The 16,399-nt window shown below is 36.5% G+C and overlaps 1 protein-coding gene across 12 annotated transcripts in view; it reads left to right on the forward strand.

The window, feature by feature from the left end:
• The first annotated feature begins 1,876 nt into the window (after positions 1–1,876).
• The window catches only part of LOC121323100 (R3H domain-containing protein 1-like), a 35,930-nt gene continuing 21,407 nt past the window's right edge, over positions 1,877–16,399 (forward strand). For 10 of the 12 annotated variants that reach the window (XM_041263869.1, XM_041263875.1, XM_041263878.1 and 7 more), the window contains exons 1-3: positions 1,877–2,002; positions 14,507–14,712; positions 15,226–15,436. In XM_041263869.1, coding sequence (XP_041119803.1) covers positions 15,266–15,436 — 171 coding nt within the window. In that variant the 5' untranslated portion in view covers positions 1,877–2,002; positions 14,507–14,712; positions 15,226–15,265. Of the gene's footprint in view, positions 2,003–12,053; positions 12,225–13,823; positions 13,940–14,506; positions 14,713–15,225; positions 15,437–16,399 lie in introns of those variants that run through there. The other 2 variants (XM_041263871.1, XM_041263872.1) reach the window with 2 other exon arrangements.

A 16,399-nucleotide genomic window follows, 5' to 3' on the forward strand; every position in this document is an offset into this window, starting at 1 on the left:
AACGCTTATCAGCACATTTATTCTGAAGAAACTGGCAGCCAGTAAAGATGGTTGGACTTTTCTTAAAAAAAACATTCCTGTGACAAAATAGGAGTAAATGTGGCTATTTGAGCTCATGGTGTAATTTTCTTTGACAGAGACACAGTACTGTACTGTGCTCATTAAGAACGGCTTTTTGTGTTACCATATTATCACAAATATAAGCCCATGCATCTATATGTAAGCATACACTGATGTGAGAAAACTAGCGATTCCTTTTACATGTGTGAGAGTTGAAGCCGAAACCAGTGCTAAAGACAGAGCACCAAAGTAATTCATAACGTTTTTCTGACATTTAATGATAAATAAAATTATGAAATACATTATGCTTTGTTTCACATGTGCTAATATAAGCAAGAAGCAGGTCTTTTTCTTTTTTTTTGCGGGGGGCGCCCCATTTCACACATTGGCTCCTGCTTTTATAGTGAACAGCATGTTTAGGATGTACACCTGACAGACATAACTCTCATCGTCTCTCTCTGGCCTTCAGAACAAGTGCCTTTTTCTTTTTTTTTAGAAAGACAATGCCATGGATTTGTTACCTAGAATAGCAGTGAGCAAATTTAAAATAACTTCTTGCAAAAAAAATGTCCATACAAGGTTAAACCAAATTCAGCCTTCCTAAGATATAGCCTTCAATAGATCACTAATCATGAAACAACAGACCAAATGACCATCGAAAGTATTATCCAAGCAGTTTTGAAAACATATCCGTGTCTGGTTGAACAAAAAACCAAGCCCTTAATGCCTCATGCGAGTATATTGGTACCTCATAACAGATCACCATTGCAGGTGATATGCATCTCACGCAGGGGAGTATATTTTTTCCTGGGATCATTTAAGGCTGCTACCATTACAATATTCTTGTGTAATGACGTAAACAGGTATCACCAACGTTCTAACTCTAAATACTGCTCACATCAATGCAAGCTTGGTCTAATGCAGAACCAGTCAGACGTACAAAATGAACGAGTTACAGAGTTTGTATACAGTAGTAGAATGCAAGCTTACTTGGCACTGCAGTGTTAGTAGTGCAACAGTATCTGTCAAGCGAGCACGTATCAGAAAGACATGACAAATTGTCAGAATGTAGAGCCGCCCTTACTCATCTACCCTCTACGAGTTAATGTTGATAATTGTATGTCACACTATCGTAACACTTTCTGTCGTCTCCTTATATTTTGACAACGTGAACTTAAATGCATCTATTAGAATTACGATGTTACATGAGAGAAAGATATATTCTATATATATATATATATATATATATAATATATATATATATATATAGATATATGCTATATATCTCACCACCAGTTCGAGAGAGAGTAGTGGTCAAGCACCTCTCTCGTCATATCCTGCTGAGGTCGTGGAGCCTTGTCTTGTTAATAATGGAATATAGATATTTAATATTTAGGCTGGCATTACACGTGATTTTTATTTTTATTTTTTTTATAGCCAACGTGTTCTCTGTTTTTTTTTTTTTTTAAATTACAGTTGTATATAGTGGTTTTCTTTTATATGGCAGGTATTGAATGGACAAGATTCATAATAAAACTCCTCAAAATAAAATGAATAAATAATAAAAATACAGTAACAAGCAACAAAGCTATCACCCGCCGCTGTGTTACCGTTTTGCTAATGTTGTTTTCTATTGGTTGAGGCTTTAATAAAGTTGTATTCTAAGTCCCACCTTTTTCACTCTGTTCATTACGCCCCTGTCGATTAAACAAGCACGACCTTGGATTGGTGCTTGGTTATAGAGCGGCCGCTGCGATTGGTAGATGTCGTTGTCTTTCATGGTATGTCCTGCTAGATTTTTCCCATCGCTCGCTGTTTCCACCGCCTACATTCGGCAAGCATGCAGTGTGTCTGTCACAGACTGAAGTATAACATTATTTATTAAAAACAACCCAGAAACAAAGATAAACAAATACAGAACACTGACACCCTTACGCACCCGGTAAGGTGACATTTAATGTTTTTGTTTTAAAGTGTTTTAATTAATCATGCCTTGCATTCACTCATGTTATTTACGATGTTGACGAAGGCCTCGGTATACGCTATACCTGTGCGATTCCAGACGTGTTGAAGATGTAGGCGAATTTATTATGCCAGTTTAAATAACACTGATAAAGTAGCGTGCTATGCACGCTGGGGGTAGTTAATTGTTGATTTGGAAATTCAAGGGGAGTTATGGCTCACGACTTGTTAAGGCCTGGACTGGAGAGTAATCTCGTTGTGTGTTGGTGTTCAGTACTACTGATAATAATAATAATAATAATAATAATAATAATAATAATAATAATAATAACAACAACAACTACACAGTACGGCGCTACTGCTGTATATTTTGTTAACGGTAGTGTTTATTTATGGCTTTTGTCATTTTTATATTCGTAAGGTTTAGCTGTAGGTAATTCTGCTTTGTTTTGCTTTGAGAAAAAAAAATACTACTAAGGAACGCATGACTACTTGTGTGCTAGTAAACTATAGACTTGGGCCTATATCGAACAGTAATTCGCAGTACACATTTCTAATTGTTGTAGTGGTTTTGTGACAGCAGATGGATTCAGTCAAGCTGATCGGAGTCAGATCTGGACAGCAGATGTCTAACTAGAATCATATCTATATCTCTAGTGGCAGTACCTACATTTTCAGTATTTAAATAACCCTTTATAAAATGCGTGTATGTATTTATTGTGTTGTCTTTGAAATGAATAAAAAGTCAAATTCATAATTTGGCATTAAAACATTACACCAGAACGTTTTGTTTAGGTTACAAATGAGAATCCAGAGACCCACCTCCGCTGAATGCAATGATTGACTGCTGTTACTTGTAATGTTATTTTATAAAAATAGTTTTGTCCCTTGATAGTCGCAGTAATAAAACCATGGATTTATCGAACTGCTATGTAATATACTCAGTTTTTGAGTGGAAGTCAAGATTAGTTTAGATGCTATGGGGGAAAAAAAGGAGGTTTATTTTAGTTATAGTACCCGATACATTTTATTTGTTTTAGAAACATGTTGTACATCGAAGTAACTTTTTTTTATTATTATTCCTGGAAAGATTTTGAGCAGCATAAGGCATTTGCAAATTTATTAGACACTGGTAATACTTTATTTAAATATATTGTATGTTATTATCTTTCCACATGATTACTTCATTTGTCATCCCCAAAGGGCAGCTTTCAGTGATGCAGTTAAGGAAATTATATATATATTTATATTCAACACTCATACATGAAAAGTACTTTCATGTCTAAATAACTGAAATACGTTCGAGAGAATTGATTTTAATATGGAGACATGAGCGTCTCTTAAAGCATCCATAACTGACTGCTTTATCCCATGTTCTATGGGGAATAAAAAGTATTAATTCTTTACTGAGACAAGTGGACCACACGATAGCAGCGTCAAATACGAGTGAGTGAAGGGTGTCAAGTTTAAACATGTACGCGCATCGCTTTAGTTTACTATAGCCTTTATCTTCCCCTGTGGGCAAATTGCCCTCCCATAGTAAATGTATTACATGGGCAATTTGCCACAGTGGGCAGTCGGGCCCTAAATGTTTAACTGTTCACTGAGTGCTTAAATGGCATCTGAACCCTGGAGATGAGGGCCAGAATGGATCGTCTCAGCCTGGACTCTTTGGATGCCTTACCAGTGTGTCTCACTGTAGCGTGGTGAGGCAAACTATCCAAGCCTTTTATCTAGCGTTCACTGTGGCCCCCTATCCAAGATCGAATTGAAATTTTGAAGCCCAAGATTTAACCATGTAAAATTACTATATTGATTCTGGTTTTTCTTCTGTGGAAAACTGCATACTTAAAAAGATTCTATACCTGTATGTTGTCAGGCTTGCTATTCAGACAGTTTTCTCTTTCTGCTGTTTGTCCTTCTCATAACTTGTGATTATCAGCAAAGTCAAATTATCAGCACTAATCAAATTTATGTAATTTGATTAGTGCTGGGACAAATATCAGAGTATTCAAACTAATGTGTTCGGATACAAAGATCAGATGTTTGTATTCGCTACAAATGACACAATTGCCTTGCTCTTATTTACTGTCTCACCAGAATTTATGTGACAGTTTTAAAAAAAAATGGCAAATGAAAAAGAGCTCTGTGTGATATGTGAGATTAGTATATAAAAAAAAAAAAAAAACACAGGATCAACACAGCAGCTCTTCAGCCTCTATTTAAAAGTTTTAGACAGCAAAAAGTAAACAAACCAGATTATGCACAGACACACATAGTGGTCTCTTGGACAAAAATGCGTTTTTTTTACTTTAAAGCAAGCCAGAATCTCATAGGACATCAAAAAGGCAAGCATGCCATTCTGAAATGCCTCTCTTAAACAATACCCAACTTGCTTAAAATGTTGTATAGTGATTTTTATATAGACTGTATAGATTAGGCTGTTTTGTTGCAACTTCCTGTTATGTGGAATGTAATAAATGAGAACCAAAAAGTTGAGTTTTTCCACGTCACATTACAACGACATTTCCACTTTTGTTTTATTTGAAGTGTTTAATTTAGTAAATTTTCATTTTTTGTTTGCTTGTTCAGCTACAAAAAGGCACAAGTAAACCATGCTATTACTTTATGAAAATGTGTCTGGCCACTGTTTACTGTGAAGAAACAGCAATGGCAAAGAATGAAAAATTAAATGCATTGTCAACTTTAAGTACTATTTTTATTTCGGGAATAAACAAAACAACATTTAACTTGAACTGCTATTTGGCATCTTTTGTTTTGTATTTAACTCACTGGGGTAAAGTAAGTCCTACACAACTTACTCTTTACTCCTGGGATATTTTTCTATTTTAACATGATACAGATTGTAAGGTTTTGCTGTAAAATAAAGGCACAAACACAGGGGCCACGGCCACACCTTCTGCTGCTGCTGCTATGCTATCTCTGCCTGCGTTCAGAGCAATATAATTGCTTTTATTACTTTTTGAAAAACGAATTGAGTATCCAAAAGAATATTTAAAGAGAGCAAATATCCGAAAATGAAAATCCTGTGTTCGCTCCAGCACTAGATTTGATACATTACATTTAGACATAACTTTTGTGCTTAACAAAATTTGAGTATGTTATCATAACAATATAGTTTAAGAGGAAATCAAAATTGCCAGTTAAAAATGCTCCACAAAATTTCATGAGGACAATGGCACTTAATGGGTTAAAAATGTTGCTTTTTACATTATTTGTCAGTTTACATTGCAGACAATTACTGTTCTGTCTCCCAGGGAAAGCGTTCAGTATTAATGCTTTATTAATTGCTGTAAGGCAATTTGCAAAGGCTCAGTCATAACAATGTCTAAAATATTGCGTTCAAGCTGTAATCGTTCGACTTACAGGGAGTACAGATATGTTGTGCTTCCAAAGACCTTCAGAAACAAGATACTGCTTGTTTAAAAGCTGTGGACAGTTGTACTGTTCTCATTGCAGATACTAAATAGTATTATTGCTAATCTTACTACAGTATTCTTTGGCAATCCGCTCTATTCCATGCCCCGTAGCTGTCAGGGTGAATATTAATAGTACCTAGAGCAGCTTGTGAGAAAATCCATGGGAGATGATTCATGAGCACCAATATATTCTTAGCACAAAAGGGCCTTTTTCACAAAGCATTTGACTCTGTGCTAAGTTTGCAGGATTCTTGAACCAAGAAATTTTGCATGTACAGCAGGTCCTCTGTATATGTGCAAGCAAAAGCTTTAACAACAATACTCAGTGAATGCATTCAGCAGCACACCACAATCTTTAATGTAAATTAAAAATGAAGCGACCTGAAGTTACGGTAAGATTATTTTGCCCTTCTCGGTAACCTATAAGGTTTAACTGTTCTTCGTCAAATTCACTATTATAAGGTACTGTGTGCTTTATTTTGCACTTTCTTGAATTGATTTTATTGTACTTTTATAGCTGCTCTTATCTGTATCATTCTGTAATGTGATATTTTATAATGCGATAACTTGTACTGTGATATTTTATAATGCAATACTTTGTACTATGATAACTTGTAACAATTGTAAGTCACCCTGGATAAGGGTGTCTGCTAAGAAACTAATAATAATAATAATAATAATAATGTATTTCATAGTCGGTATTTATAATTTTTACATTGCGTAAATCCACTAACCAAACTGGAAAGGTTAATTGTATAGCTCTGACTGTTTTTTTCTTTTTTTTTTTTTATTGAATGCTTGCTGTTGCACATACTCATTTTCTGTAGACAAAGCTGTTGCTAAGAAACAGTGCCAGTATTGTTGGTTTTGGTCTCTGTGGTTTACATTTTATTTTCATGTAAACCATAAATCTATTTTAGAATGTACAGCTCTCAAGGGGATGCACTGTTTGCAATATGTTGCTGACTTACAGTACAGGTAGTACTTGTTTTTCTTATAGTGGAATTGTTTGATTAATGATGTACAGTAGTGCTAGGTCTGGAGCTTGAGCTGTTAGAGAAGGTTCTTGACCTTGAAGTTCATTTTTTGGCATGGAATTGGCACCGACATTTTTACAGGGATACCTTTGTAAAGGCTGGGTAGCCCTGTGATTTTAACTGTTGCAGACTGAGCCAACTGTTGCAGACTGAGGTACTTGGCGTGTGTGGGGGGTGGGGTGGGAGGGGTCCCCCACCCCCATGGGTCCCCCATGTGACCTCAGGATCTGTGATATGTTTAATTCCTCCTCCATCCATCTAGAGTAGCAGTCTGTGACACCCCCATCCATACTGCTTTAAAAGAGTGTTGACCAGTGTTTTAAAATCTATCATCTCCCCTCTTTTTGCTGTCTGATAATCTTAAATTATGATTCATCACTTGTTTTTGTTAAACATTAATTCATGATATGCAAATATTTCAAATAGAAGACCTATAGGAAGCCATGACAATGTTGGTTTTGTAAAAAAAGCTGTAAGAAATTGGATTTTAAAACCTTAAGTGACCGTGAACAACCTATTGTTGCTGGCTGTCAAAAAATCCAGAGGACTTGTCAGCCTTAGTCTGTCTCAAGGCTCCTTTTACCACCTGTGCCTGAAATACTGGATTCTGACATTACTTATTTCTTCTGGTAACTGTATACAGTACAGGCAGTGTGTCGTTTGCACCGTTTCTTTCCTAAAAGGAAAAATTATAATTGTAGTTTACTATGTTTTGTTTTGAAACAATACACATTTTAAATGCTTGTTTTTTTATTCCTTGTGTACTGCTTACAGTAGTACTGTAGTAAATGTAAAGTAATGTTTAATATCCAATGAAAAGATAATGTTTAACGGGACATTTTGGTCTGTATTAAAATTGGCAGATTTGCTACATTTTGACAGTTTTTGAACTGACGTTTTTTTACTTTGCACGTTTACAAACAAAAATGCAACGCAGTTTTGCATTAATATTTAAAATTGCAAAAACATTAAAGTAAATGTTTACTTAGTGAAGTCTTTCTGCTAAAACAATATCTTATTTACAGTAACTCGTTATAGCAGCTACAGTGTCACTGCAGCAGCTTGAAGAACAACAAAGGCAGCTTTCTAATCAGTTACAGTATTTATCGTTCTTATATGGCCCTTAATTTTAAGATACCGGTAAACTTTTCCGATAAGCATTTAATTTGCTGTTTCTCAGTTGTAGTGCAGTATTGCCACGTGTGAAAACTTAAAAAATATAAAGCCAAAACGAAAATGCTTTAAGTTGCTTAGAAATAATTTCAAACTGGTTAATAGACTGGAAAGCATTGGTAAAATCATCTTAGTTTTATATGGTGTAGCACTAATTATTTTGAACGTTTTGTTATGCTTATCGACTTTATTCTACGAGCACTGTATACAACCCTCTGATTGGTGTAAGTATTATTACAATACCGACTGCAGCGAATTCACGCCTTGACTTTTAACTGAGGTAACTCGGAAAAGCATGGAAAGGCCACATTTTTCACCAGCTCGAGTTGTCCATCAACTCGAGTTGTGGGAGAACTCAGGCCCATTTGAGCACACTACAGTTGGCTTTCCATGGAAACTAGGTATTAGTGTTGAGTACTGCACTCCTGGTAGTTACAGTACTGGTACAGCAGGACTAGCCCTCCTAATCTACAGTAGTTTGTGAATGGTCTTTTCTGTTTTTGTTTATCTGTTTTTATGAATACTGCTGTGGTCTTTCTCTGAAGCAAAAATGGAAGCTTAAATTTATTTTTAAATTGTTACAGTACACTTAAGGACAGACATAGGTAAAATCTCATTGAACTTTATTATAACTAGTGCTGGGACGAACACTGGATTTTTGTGTTCGGATATTGGCTCATAATTTAAACGAATATTCATTCATTTTTTACAAAGTAATAACAGTCATTATATTGCTCTGAATACAAGCATACAGCATAGCGGCCGGGGGCGTGGCCGTGGCCCTGTGTTTGTGCCTTTATTTTACAGCAAGACCTTACATTATGTAAGATGTTAAAATAGAAAAATATCACAGGAGTAAAGAACAACATGTGGAGGACTTACTTTACCCCAGTGAATTAAATACAAAACAAAGAATTCCAAATAGCAGTTCGTTAAACATATTTTGTGTTAAAGCACACGTTTCACTAGTCACTAATCTGTTAGATAAAATAATGCAACTCAAGATTGTATCACCCCTATTATTTGTACTCATAAAACAAAGAAGACATTACTTGGATCATGGTAACGTTATACATATTTCCTCCTGCTTTTTTTCCCCCATAGTCAGAATTGACAAAGTAATAATTATCTACCTATTATGTGTTCATTTGTAGCATGGGTGATAGCAGTGTTAACATTATAACAAAATAATCTCCATGACAGATTAAATTAGTATTTTGTAAACACTGAATAAATTTAATATCCTGTTAGGTGATTGCCTGTTAGCTTATAAAATCGTAATTTTTTAAAGTTATTTACTTTTACTTTTGGTCTATAAAATAAACTTCATACCTTTTAAGTTGTATCCACTTTGTTCTGTACTGTAGGTATTTATACTCCAATGTCCAATATGATTGCATTGTGGGCCTCACGTGTATCTACATAGGGGCGGTACAAACCTCAGTCATCTATCAGGAAGCTCTAGTAGCAATGGTTTCCCGCTTTATGAAAGATACCAATAATGTACGCATTAAAAAATACCGGTATGTCACGGGGCCCTCTCGCCCTGCCATAGAGAAGCTCAAACGGTGAAAATTCGGCTGATGCTTGTGGGACTTCTCTAAAAGCATAAAGCAAATCGGGAAGCCAAAGGTCCCAATCCTTGCCTGTCTCTCACAAAGCGCCTCAGCATTGTTTTTCAGCGTCTGGTTGAAACATTCCACGAGCCCATCAGTTTGAGGACGGTAAGGGGTGGTGAGAATGCCTATAATTCCTAACACTATATATACGCTTTAGCAGGGTGGACATGAAATTAATGCCGTGATCAATGATTATCTCTGCAGGCATCCCTACTCTGGAAACAAATAACCCTAGCGCCTTTGCCACCTGCTTGGCTTTTATGGAACGCAAAGGCAATGCTTCTTGGTGTCGGGTTGCATAATCACTAAATACTAGAATAAAGCGATTGCCAGTGCTACTCCTTTCCTGTGGACCGACAGTGCCCATCGCTATGCGATAAAAGGGTATCTCAATAATGGGCAAGGGGTGTAAAGGGTTCCGATGTGATACTCTGACATGGGAAGTTAATTGACATTGCCGGCAACTTTTACAATAATCCGCTACATTTGTGTAAAGCCCTGGCCATCAAAATCCTTTAGCTATCCTAGCCAAAGTTTTAGTATGACCCATATGACCTGACATAGGGATTGAAACCTTTGGGACTACCAATATGTTTCCACCTACATTGTCCTGATACAGCAATCCATTCTCAATTACATAAGTTTCACTCAATAGGGATTTACTCTTGTCTGCTGCTCTATCAAGTACCGTAGTGTCCTCAGTGACTCGTCTACCTGCTGTAAATCTCACACATTGCTTGGCAATTGGCCATCGGAGTCTACACTGTTAGGCTGTAGTTTTCTCAAAGTACCGCTAATTTTCTCCTGCCTGCCCTGCTTCTTTGGCTTGTTGGACTTCCCAGGCTCAACATTCTGTATCCTCAAACGGTAATTGCAGCAATGCTGTGCTATCTGTCCCCTGTTGTTTCTTAGCTAGGCCCCGGGTAACCACGACTTTACAAGTGGCACTCACTAGCTCCGCTAGCACTGGTATATGCTGCCCCAAAACTATTTCATAAGGTAGATTTAATGACAGCAGGAGCTGATGAAGATGCTAGCAGCAGATTCAAAGAATGGAAGGTAATTCCGCGGTTACTGATTTATCTTTATTTTTGGTTGTCGGTAAGGTTTTATTACAGTCAGGGAAAGCCATAAGCCTGCCGGTGAGGGAGCTTGTGTGATGTTCCCCAGAGCAGTAATTATCCTCTTGTTCACTGAGAAAAATGCTACTGCATAAAAAAAAAAAAAAAAAAACTAATAGCAAATTAAGAGTTTTCTGTAGCAAAATGCTCCCAAATATACGTAAACTTTAAGCCTTGATATACAGTCTATATAAAAATCACTACACAACATTTTCAGGAAGTTGGGTATTGTTTAAGCGAGGCATTTCAGAATGACATGCTTGCTTTTTTTTTCTGTCCCATGAGATTCTGGCTCGCTGTAAAGGAGCACAACATGTTTTTGTTCCAGGTGGCTTTCCACAGAGATCACTAGATGTGCGTGCACATAATCTGGTTTGTTTACTTTTTGCTGTCTAAAACTTTTAAATAGAGGATGAGCTGCTCTGTTTTTATATATATTAATCTCACATATCACATGGAGCTCTTTCATTTGCCATTTTTTGAAAATGTCGCACAAATTCTGGGGACGGTAAACAAGTGCAAGGTATTTTTGTCATTTTGTAGCGAATACAAACGTGATTTTTGTATCCGAATACATGCCAAAAAATATTTGTTTGGATGTTTGTCCCAGCACTAATTATAACGAGTGCCTATGTACTAAAAAATTCAAGAGAAGTCTCTGTGACAGAATTGTGTAAGGTTAAAATCAAAAGGAGTGAAAACGAGTTTTAAATGTGTACTCTGGTCGCATTCTCTGACACTCAGGCTTTAATAATTTAAAATGTGTAAATAATCTTGTCGTGAGGGATCTGTTCAGAATTGCCAGTCTACTAGAGACCTTGCTAATGGCAGAGCTTCAGCAAACTTCTCACCTTCAGCTGCATAATTGGTGTGATACTGAAATGCACACAAGGAACATTAAACAGCTCCTTTTTTTCCAATGCCCTGGAAACATTGCTCTCCTGGGAGTGTAAATGTATTGCTGTCTTTAATTGTATTTCCACTTTGGAGTGCCACTAAGACAGTCACAGAACAGTTTGCTCCTGAATTGAATACAATTTTGAAGATTTGCACCCCTTTGTGGGTTAAATACAGTAATCTGATTTCATAGAACCTTAACATCATTGAGGGTTAAAATAATATTGTTATCCTTGGACGCAGTTTCTGGTAAAGGTACTCTGTAGATTTAACAGTTTACATTCATCATAATAAGATGATTTTCATAAAACTGATGTGCCAAGCATTTTTGACATGCTGAAAAAGAGGGTTAGAAGAAACAAAGTAAGAGAATATGAATCAGAGCATTCCAATTAAAATAACAAAACAAAATGAGCTTTATAGTTATTCACAAATTAAATGATAATGTTTGTTTAAGTACTGTTTATCAGCCTGCTGTTTAGTTGTAAGGTTTCTGTTGGCTGTACTTTGTTCAGATGGAATTGGATAATAAGAATGGAGGTCTTGGCATTCACTTCCAAATGCCATCACAGCTTCACAAGGCTTTTGCATGACCGGCTGCTGAATTGCTAATGAAGAGCTCAGTCTAGCCTATGATGCGTTTGTAATTCTAGTGAGCTACGACTGGCTGAGCTGCAACTGACATCACACCATATAGCTGTTTTTGCGTTGTCTCCGAGGCTACAGCACAGCAAGTGCCTTAATGATCCGTGTTAGCAGGTTGGTTCAGACAAGTGAAATATTGACTGCTGCGCTTTGGCAACAAGCTTGTGGGAGAAGCAACTTGGAGAAAGCGCAAATGCTGTAGATAATACAGTATGGAAGCAACATCTATATTCACTGGAAATAATGAATCGGCAAGCTACTATGGTGCAGGTATGTGATTTCTTTTGGGGGCAAGGGAGAGAGTCAGTTAACTTTTAGGTTTGTATTGGCTAAAGCACGCAATCACAAATTGTCTTTTAGTAATTTAATTATAAATTAAAACCGAAAGAGTTGCAGTAGCAGGTCATTATTTCATTATAGAATAGAGGTCAACGTATTTATTTTTTTGTGGATTCATTCACTCTGGTATCCTACTGTAATTAAATGTTGTGACAGTAGTATCTTCAAACTGGATTAATCTAGGTTTTTAGATGATCTTGTTTCTTCTTTGTCCCATTCCACACCATTCCAGTTAATTTACCTTCCATTTTGGCCATCTGCTTTTAAGATGTACTATAATAAGTTTAGTCTTTTTTTTGTACTTTACTATATTTTCCAGAAGTGTGCCATTTTTTTTTCAGTTTTAATTTACTTAACGTGATATAGTCAACATTTAAAATCCCAACTGTGTGTGCATTTGTTTTATCATTTGTGTTGGTTTTATATACTGTACAGAGGGAATTTTGGTTTTTCATAATTGCAGTCAAGTTTGACAGTGGTATACCTCTCTGTATGCCTGATCCTAGACTGACATCAAGGGATACAATCACACTTTATACAATACATGCTGATGAAATCCCCAATGCCAGAATGATTCTTTACACTCACCTGGTTCTGGGGGGGGGGGGGGAATTGTACCCTAATTGGCCAAATAATATACTGTAGGATGCAGAGCACCATAGCCTCATGAATGTATTATACTGTAATTTGATTTAATGTCATATTGATAATTGGAAAATTGTTCTGATAAATGTAAATTAAAACTGATAAATCCTGTTGTAATTGTTTATTCTGTACAAGTATAATGTGCAGCAGTTTAGTATCTGTTGGCGCTTAGATATTTGAGAGGTTTGGCGCTTTATTTGGGGGTGTATTACAGTATGCCATTATAAACTCTGATTTTTCTCTAACATTTTATTAACCAGTAAGCTTGCGGTTTTATTTTATTTTTGGTGTCATTCAATAAAGTATTTTTGACAGCAGTTTTCAACATTGTAGATTTTGGTTTAAACGGCGTCAGATTAAAATAATATTGCCTTTATTATCCTGCAAGTAGTTTCCCCATTTTTTAATTTCAAATTTAAATTTCAGTGCAAGCAATAAACTGTGAAGGAACAACAGTTATAGGTTTGATTTCTATAATTAGTGCAGTATAATACTGGATTAGTGCTGTACAGTACTAGAAGGAGGGTCAAGGTGAGATCGGGGATTCTTGAATGTGAAAGCAACTGTACAGTATGTTACAGGCAGTGTTCGTATCTATGTGTGGAGTGCTGCTAGTGCTTCAGTAGACAAGGGTGGGGTAATATGTTGTCTTTGAGGATTGATTTGTATTGTTGCTATTCATGGTTGTGTGCTTAATGGATCTTACAATGTACAGTAAATAGTAGCCTTTACTTGTTTCCTGATATTGATCCTCTTCAGATTTAAAGTAGGAATTTTGTTTAGGCTGGTGAACACAATGGTGGTATAGTGTGGCGAAAAGCTTTACGATATCAAAAAAAAAATAGATTTTTTTTTTTTTTTTTTCAGATAAGACTACTGTAGCCAAAGATTGATGATGATTCAGTAATTTTTGTGTTCAATAAAGCAGAGGCACTGATGCTTCAACAGTCGAGATCATTGATGGCCACAGTGTAACAATGGCAGCAAAAGCATACTGACAGGTTAGGTACAGTAATTATAATTTGTTCTGTTCTTTTCCGCAGAGCGATGGCTTTGACATTTCATTAAAATTGCACATCAGAGACATGCATGTTGAGTAGCTTAAATTATTCACAGTAGTACAAAGCTACAGTTTGGTTTATAAAGGGTCCATTGTAGTATTGCACGTTGAATGTTTTAATTTGTGCTTCTGTTTGGCTTCTAGGAAATTCTTTTTTTTTGTTGTTGTTTTAAAGTGGTGGCCATTAGTTTTATTTTAATTTTAGAAATATATTTTTGTAATAAATTAAATGAGCTACAATAGAATGCTTTTTGATCCGCTTGTGTTTGTGATTTTCCGTCTCTTTGAGAGCCCATAGGTTGCCCGCATGTCTCCTCTTATCCAAAAAGGTTGGCCAGCTCTGCCTAAAGCATTACAGTAGCTGCACCGTACCTACAACTGTTTGCCAAATTGGTCTTTCAGCTGCATCCTACCACCTGAGTTGGGACAAAACCAAAAATGAAATGGTCTTTCTTTCCTTTTTGTCGACATTAAGATTTTGACAGACATCTTTTCTTCTTAATTTCAGGTCTTCGAGGGGAATGATCTGCTTGTTCGAGGGCAGCTCTATTCAGATCTGGACTCAGCACTGGTGACAGGGACATGGGACTCTTCTTCCGAGCTTCCAGCAGGCTCAATACAACAGACATCCTGGTTGACAGCATTGAAAGGGATCCTGGGTGTATCTTTTTCACTAGTGGTACACCACAGGCCTGTAACTGGAACACATATTGGGTAATAATCTTTGTTACCAAATAGGGCTACAAAACTTGACCCCATGTTACTTTTATTGCACTGTACTGAATAAAGAATATCCCCGTCACCATGACAGTTCCTCATTAATTACATATCTGCTCATACACACACCACATGTATTAAGCAACATGTGTAAGCATGGTTTGAGTCTTGCTCATGCCAAGTTGCACATCTTGCCTGGGAACCATAGGGAATGCTGCATTGCCCTTTGAGCTCCTGAGAGGTTAGGGACCAGCTACTATGTCTTGCCCCTGGCGAGAAGCTTCCCAGGCTGGGTCCTTGTCTCCAGGGCTCATTGTTTGTGATGTACTTTGGTATAAAATTGGTTTTGTTGATAAACACAGAGCTATCTGTGTCTAAGAATAATACAGTTAAAAGGCAATTTTGCAGTTTGCCAGTGAACTAAAATAATGGAGACTTTAACTTTTTAAATCGGACAAACCCATGATGCTACAGTGGTGATCAGATTAAACCTGAATGTCTTTCTTCTAGGCTCCACGCTTTTGGTAGAGGCTCCAACTAACCTTCTCTAATGAGGATGTCTGATACTGTTACTGTAAAAGAAAATACAGAAACAATGAGAGGTTCTGAGGCAGAGGAGAATGACCTGACACCAGCAGACAGCTTGACAAAATCAGAAAGCCAGGATCAAATTGAGCCTGAGAAAGATGAAAGCTACAGTGACAACAAAGATGAATCACAGGTAAACTGACAGCAGTTTCTGCAAAAACATCTTGATTTCGTTTAACAGTGACAAAATGTATTCTCATTTCATGGCAATAAAATTGTGCCAAACGGTTATCTGATTAAAAAATGTGCAAAAAACAATTTGTTGTCAACCTAATTAAATATCCATCTCCACAGTGGAACGCAGCTGTAATTGTTTTAGTATGTATATTTATTAAAATAAAAAGTCAAGGCAGTAGATGATGGTCTTTTTTTTTTTTTTTTAACCCAAGATCACAAATGTCGTAAATTAAATCTGGCAACTGAAGTGTTAGAGCTGCTCTTGAACGTAAAGCATTTTGAACACAGTATGTCAAAAATGTAATACAAGATTTCTGTAAATGTAATACGAACCACTTAAAATGATTGATTGAGTGAAAATTATATTTTAAACTACTTACTACTTTAAGCAATACTGAACTCTATTTTGTTTTGCTGCATCAAGGACTTAAATTATGTTTTGGCAACTAACCTCCTTTGTGAACCTAGGGAAAATTACTAGCCAACTAGCACAGTAGTGGGCCTCTATTGGAAATGGCATGTTATAATTATGTGGCAATGACATGAGTTTGCTTTGGTGCAAACTGTACATTTTTATTTCAACTGGGAGCAAAATGTAACTCCATCTCCCCCTTCCAGCAATGACAGAAAGCCCCGAGTGTGGTATTTAAAGCAAGGTTCTGTTTTTAATAAACAGCACACTAACAAGTGACCAAAGAGAAACTGGATTCACAGTTCAAGAAAGGTGTTATTCCCATAAATCTTTAAGTAGTTCAGTGAGTCAGTGACAAGAAGTGATGTTTCAGTGTTTTTGGCAAGTGTTTTAATTTTCAAAAAATGCATCTAAATAAGCAGAAACACGTTTTTGTGGAATTACAAAACTGCAAGTTGTGCTGTTAGACACGTGGTGACACAACTACCAAGCCACACAGTAAGTTCC

This window comes from Polyodon spathula, chromosome 11, assembly GCF_017654505.1.
Source record: "Polyodon spathula isolate WHYD16114869_AA chromosome 11, ASM1765450v1, whole genome shotgun sequence".
Taxonomy (NCBI): Eukaryota; Metazoa; Chordata; class Actinopteri; order Acipenseriformes; family Polyodontidae; genus Polyodon; species Polyodon spathula.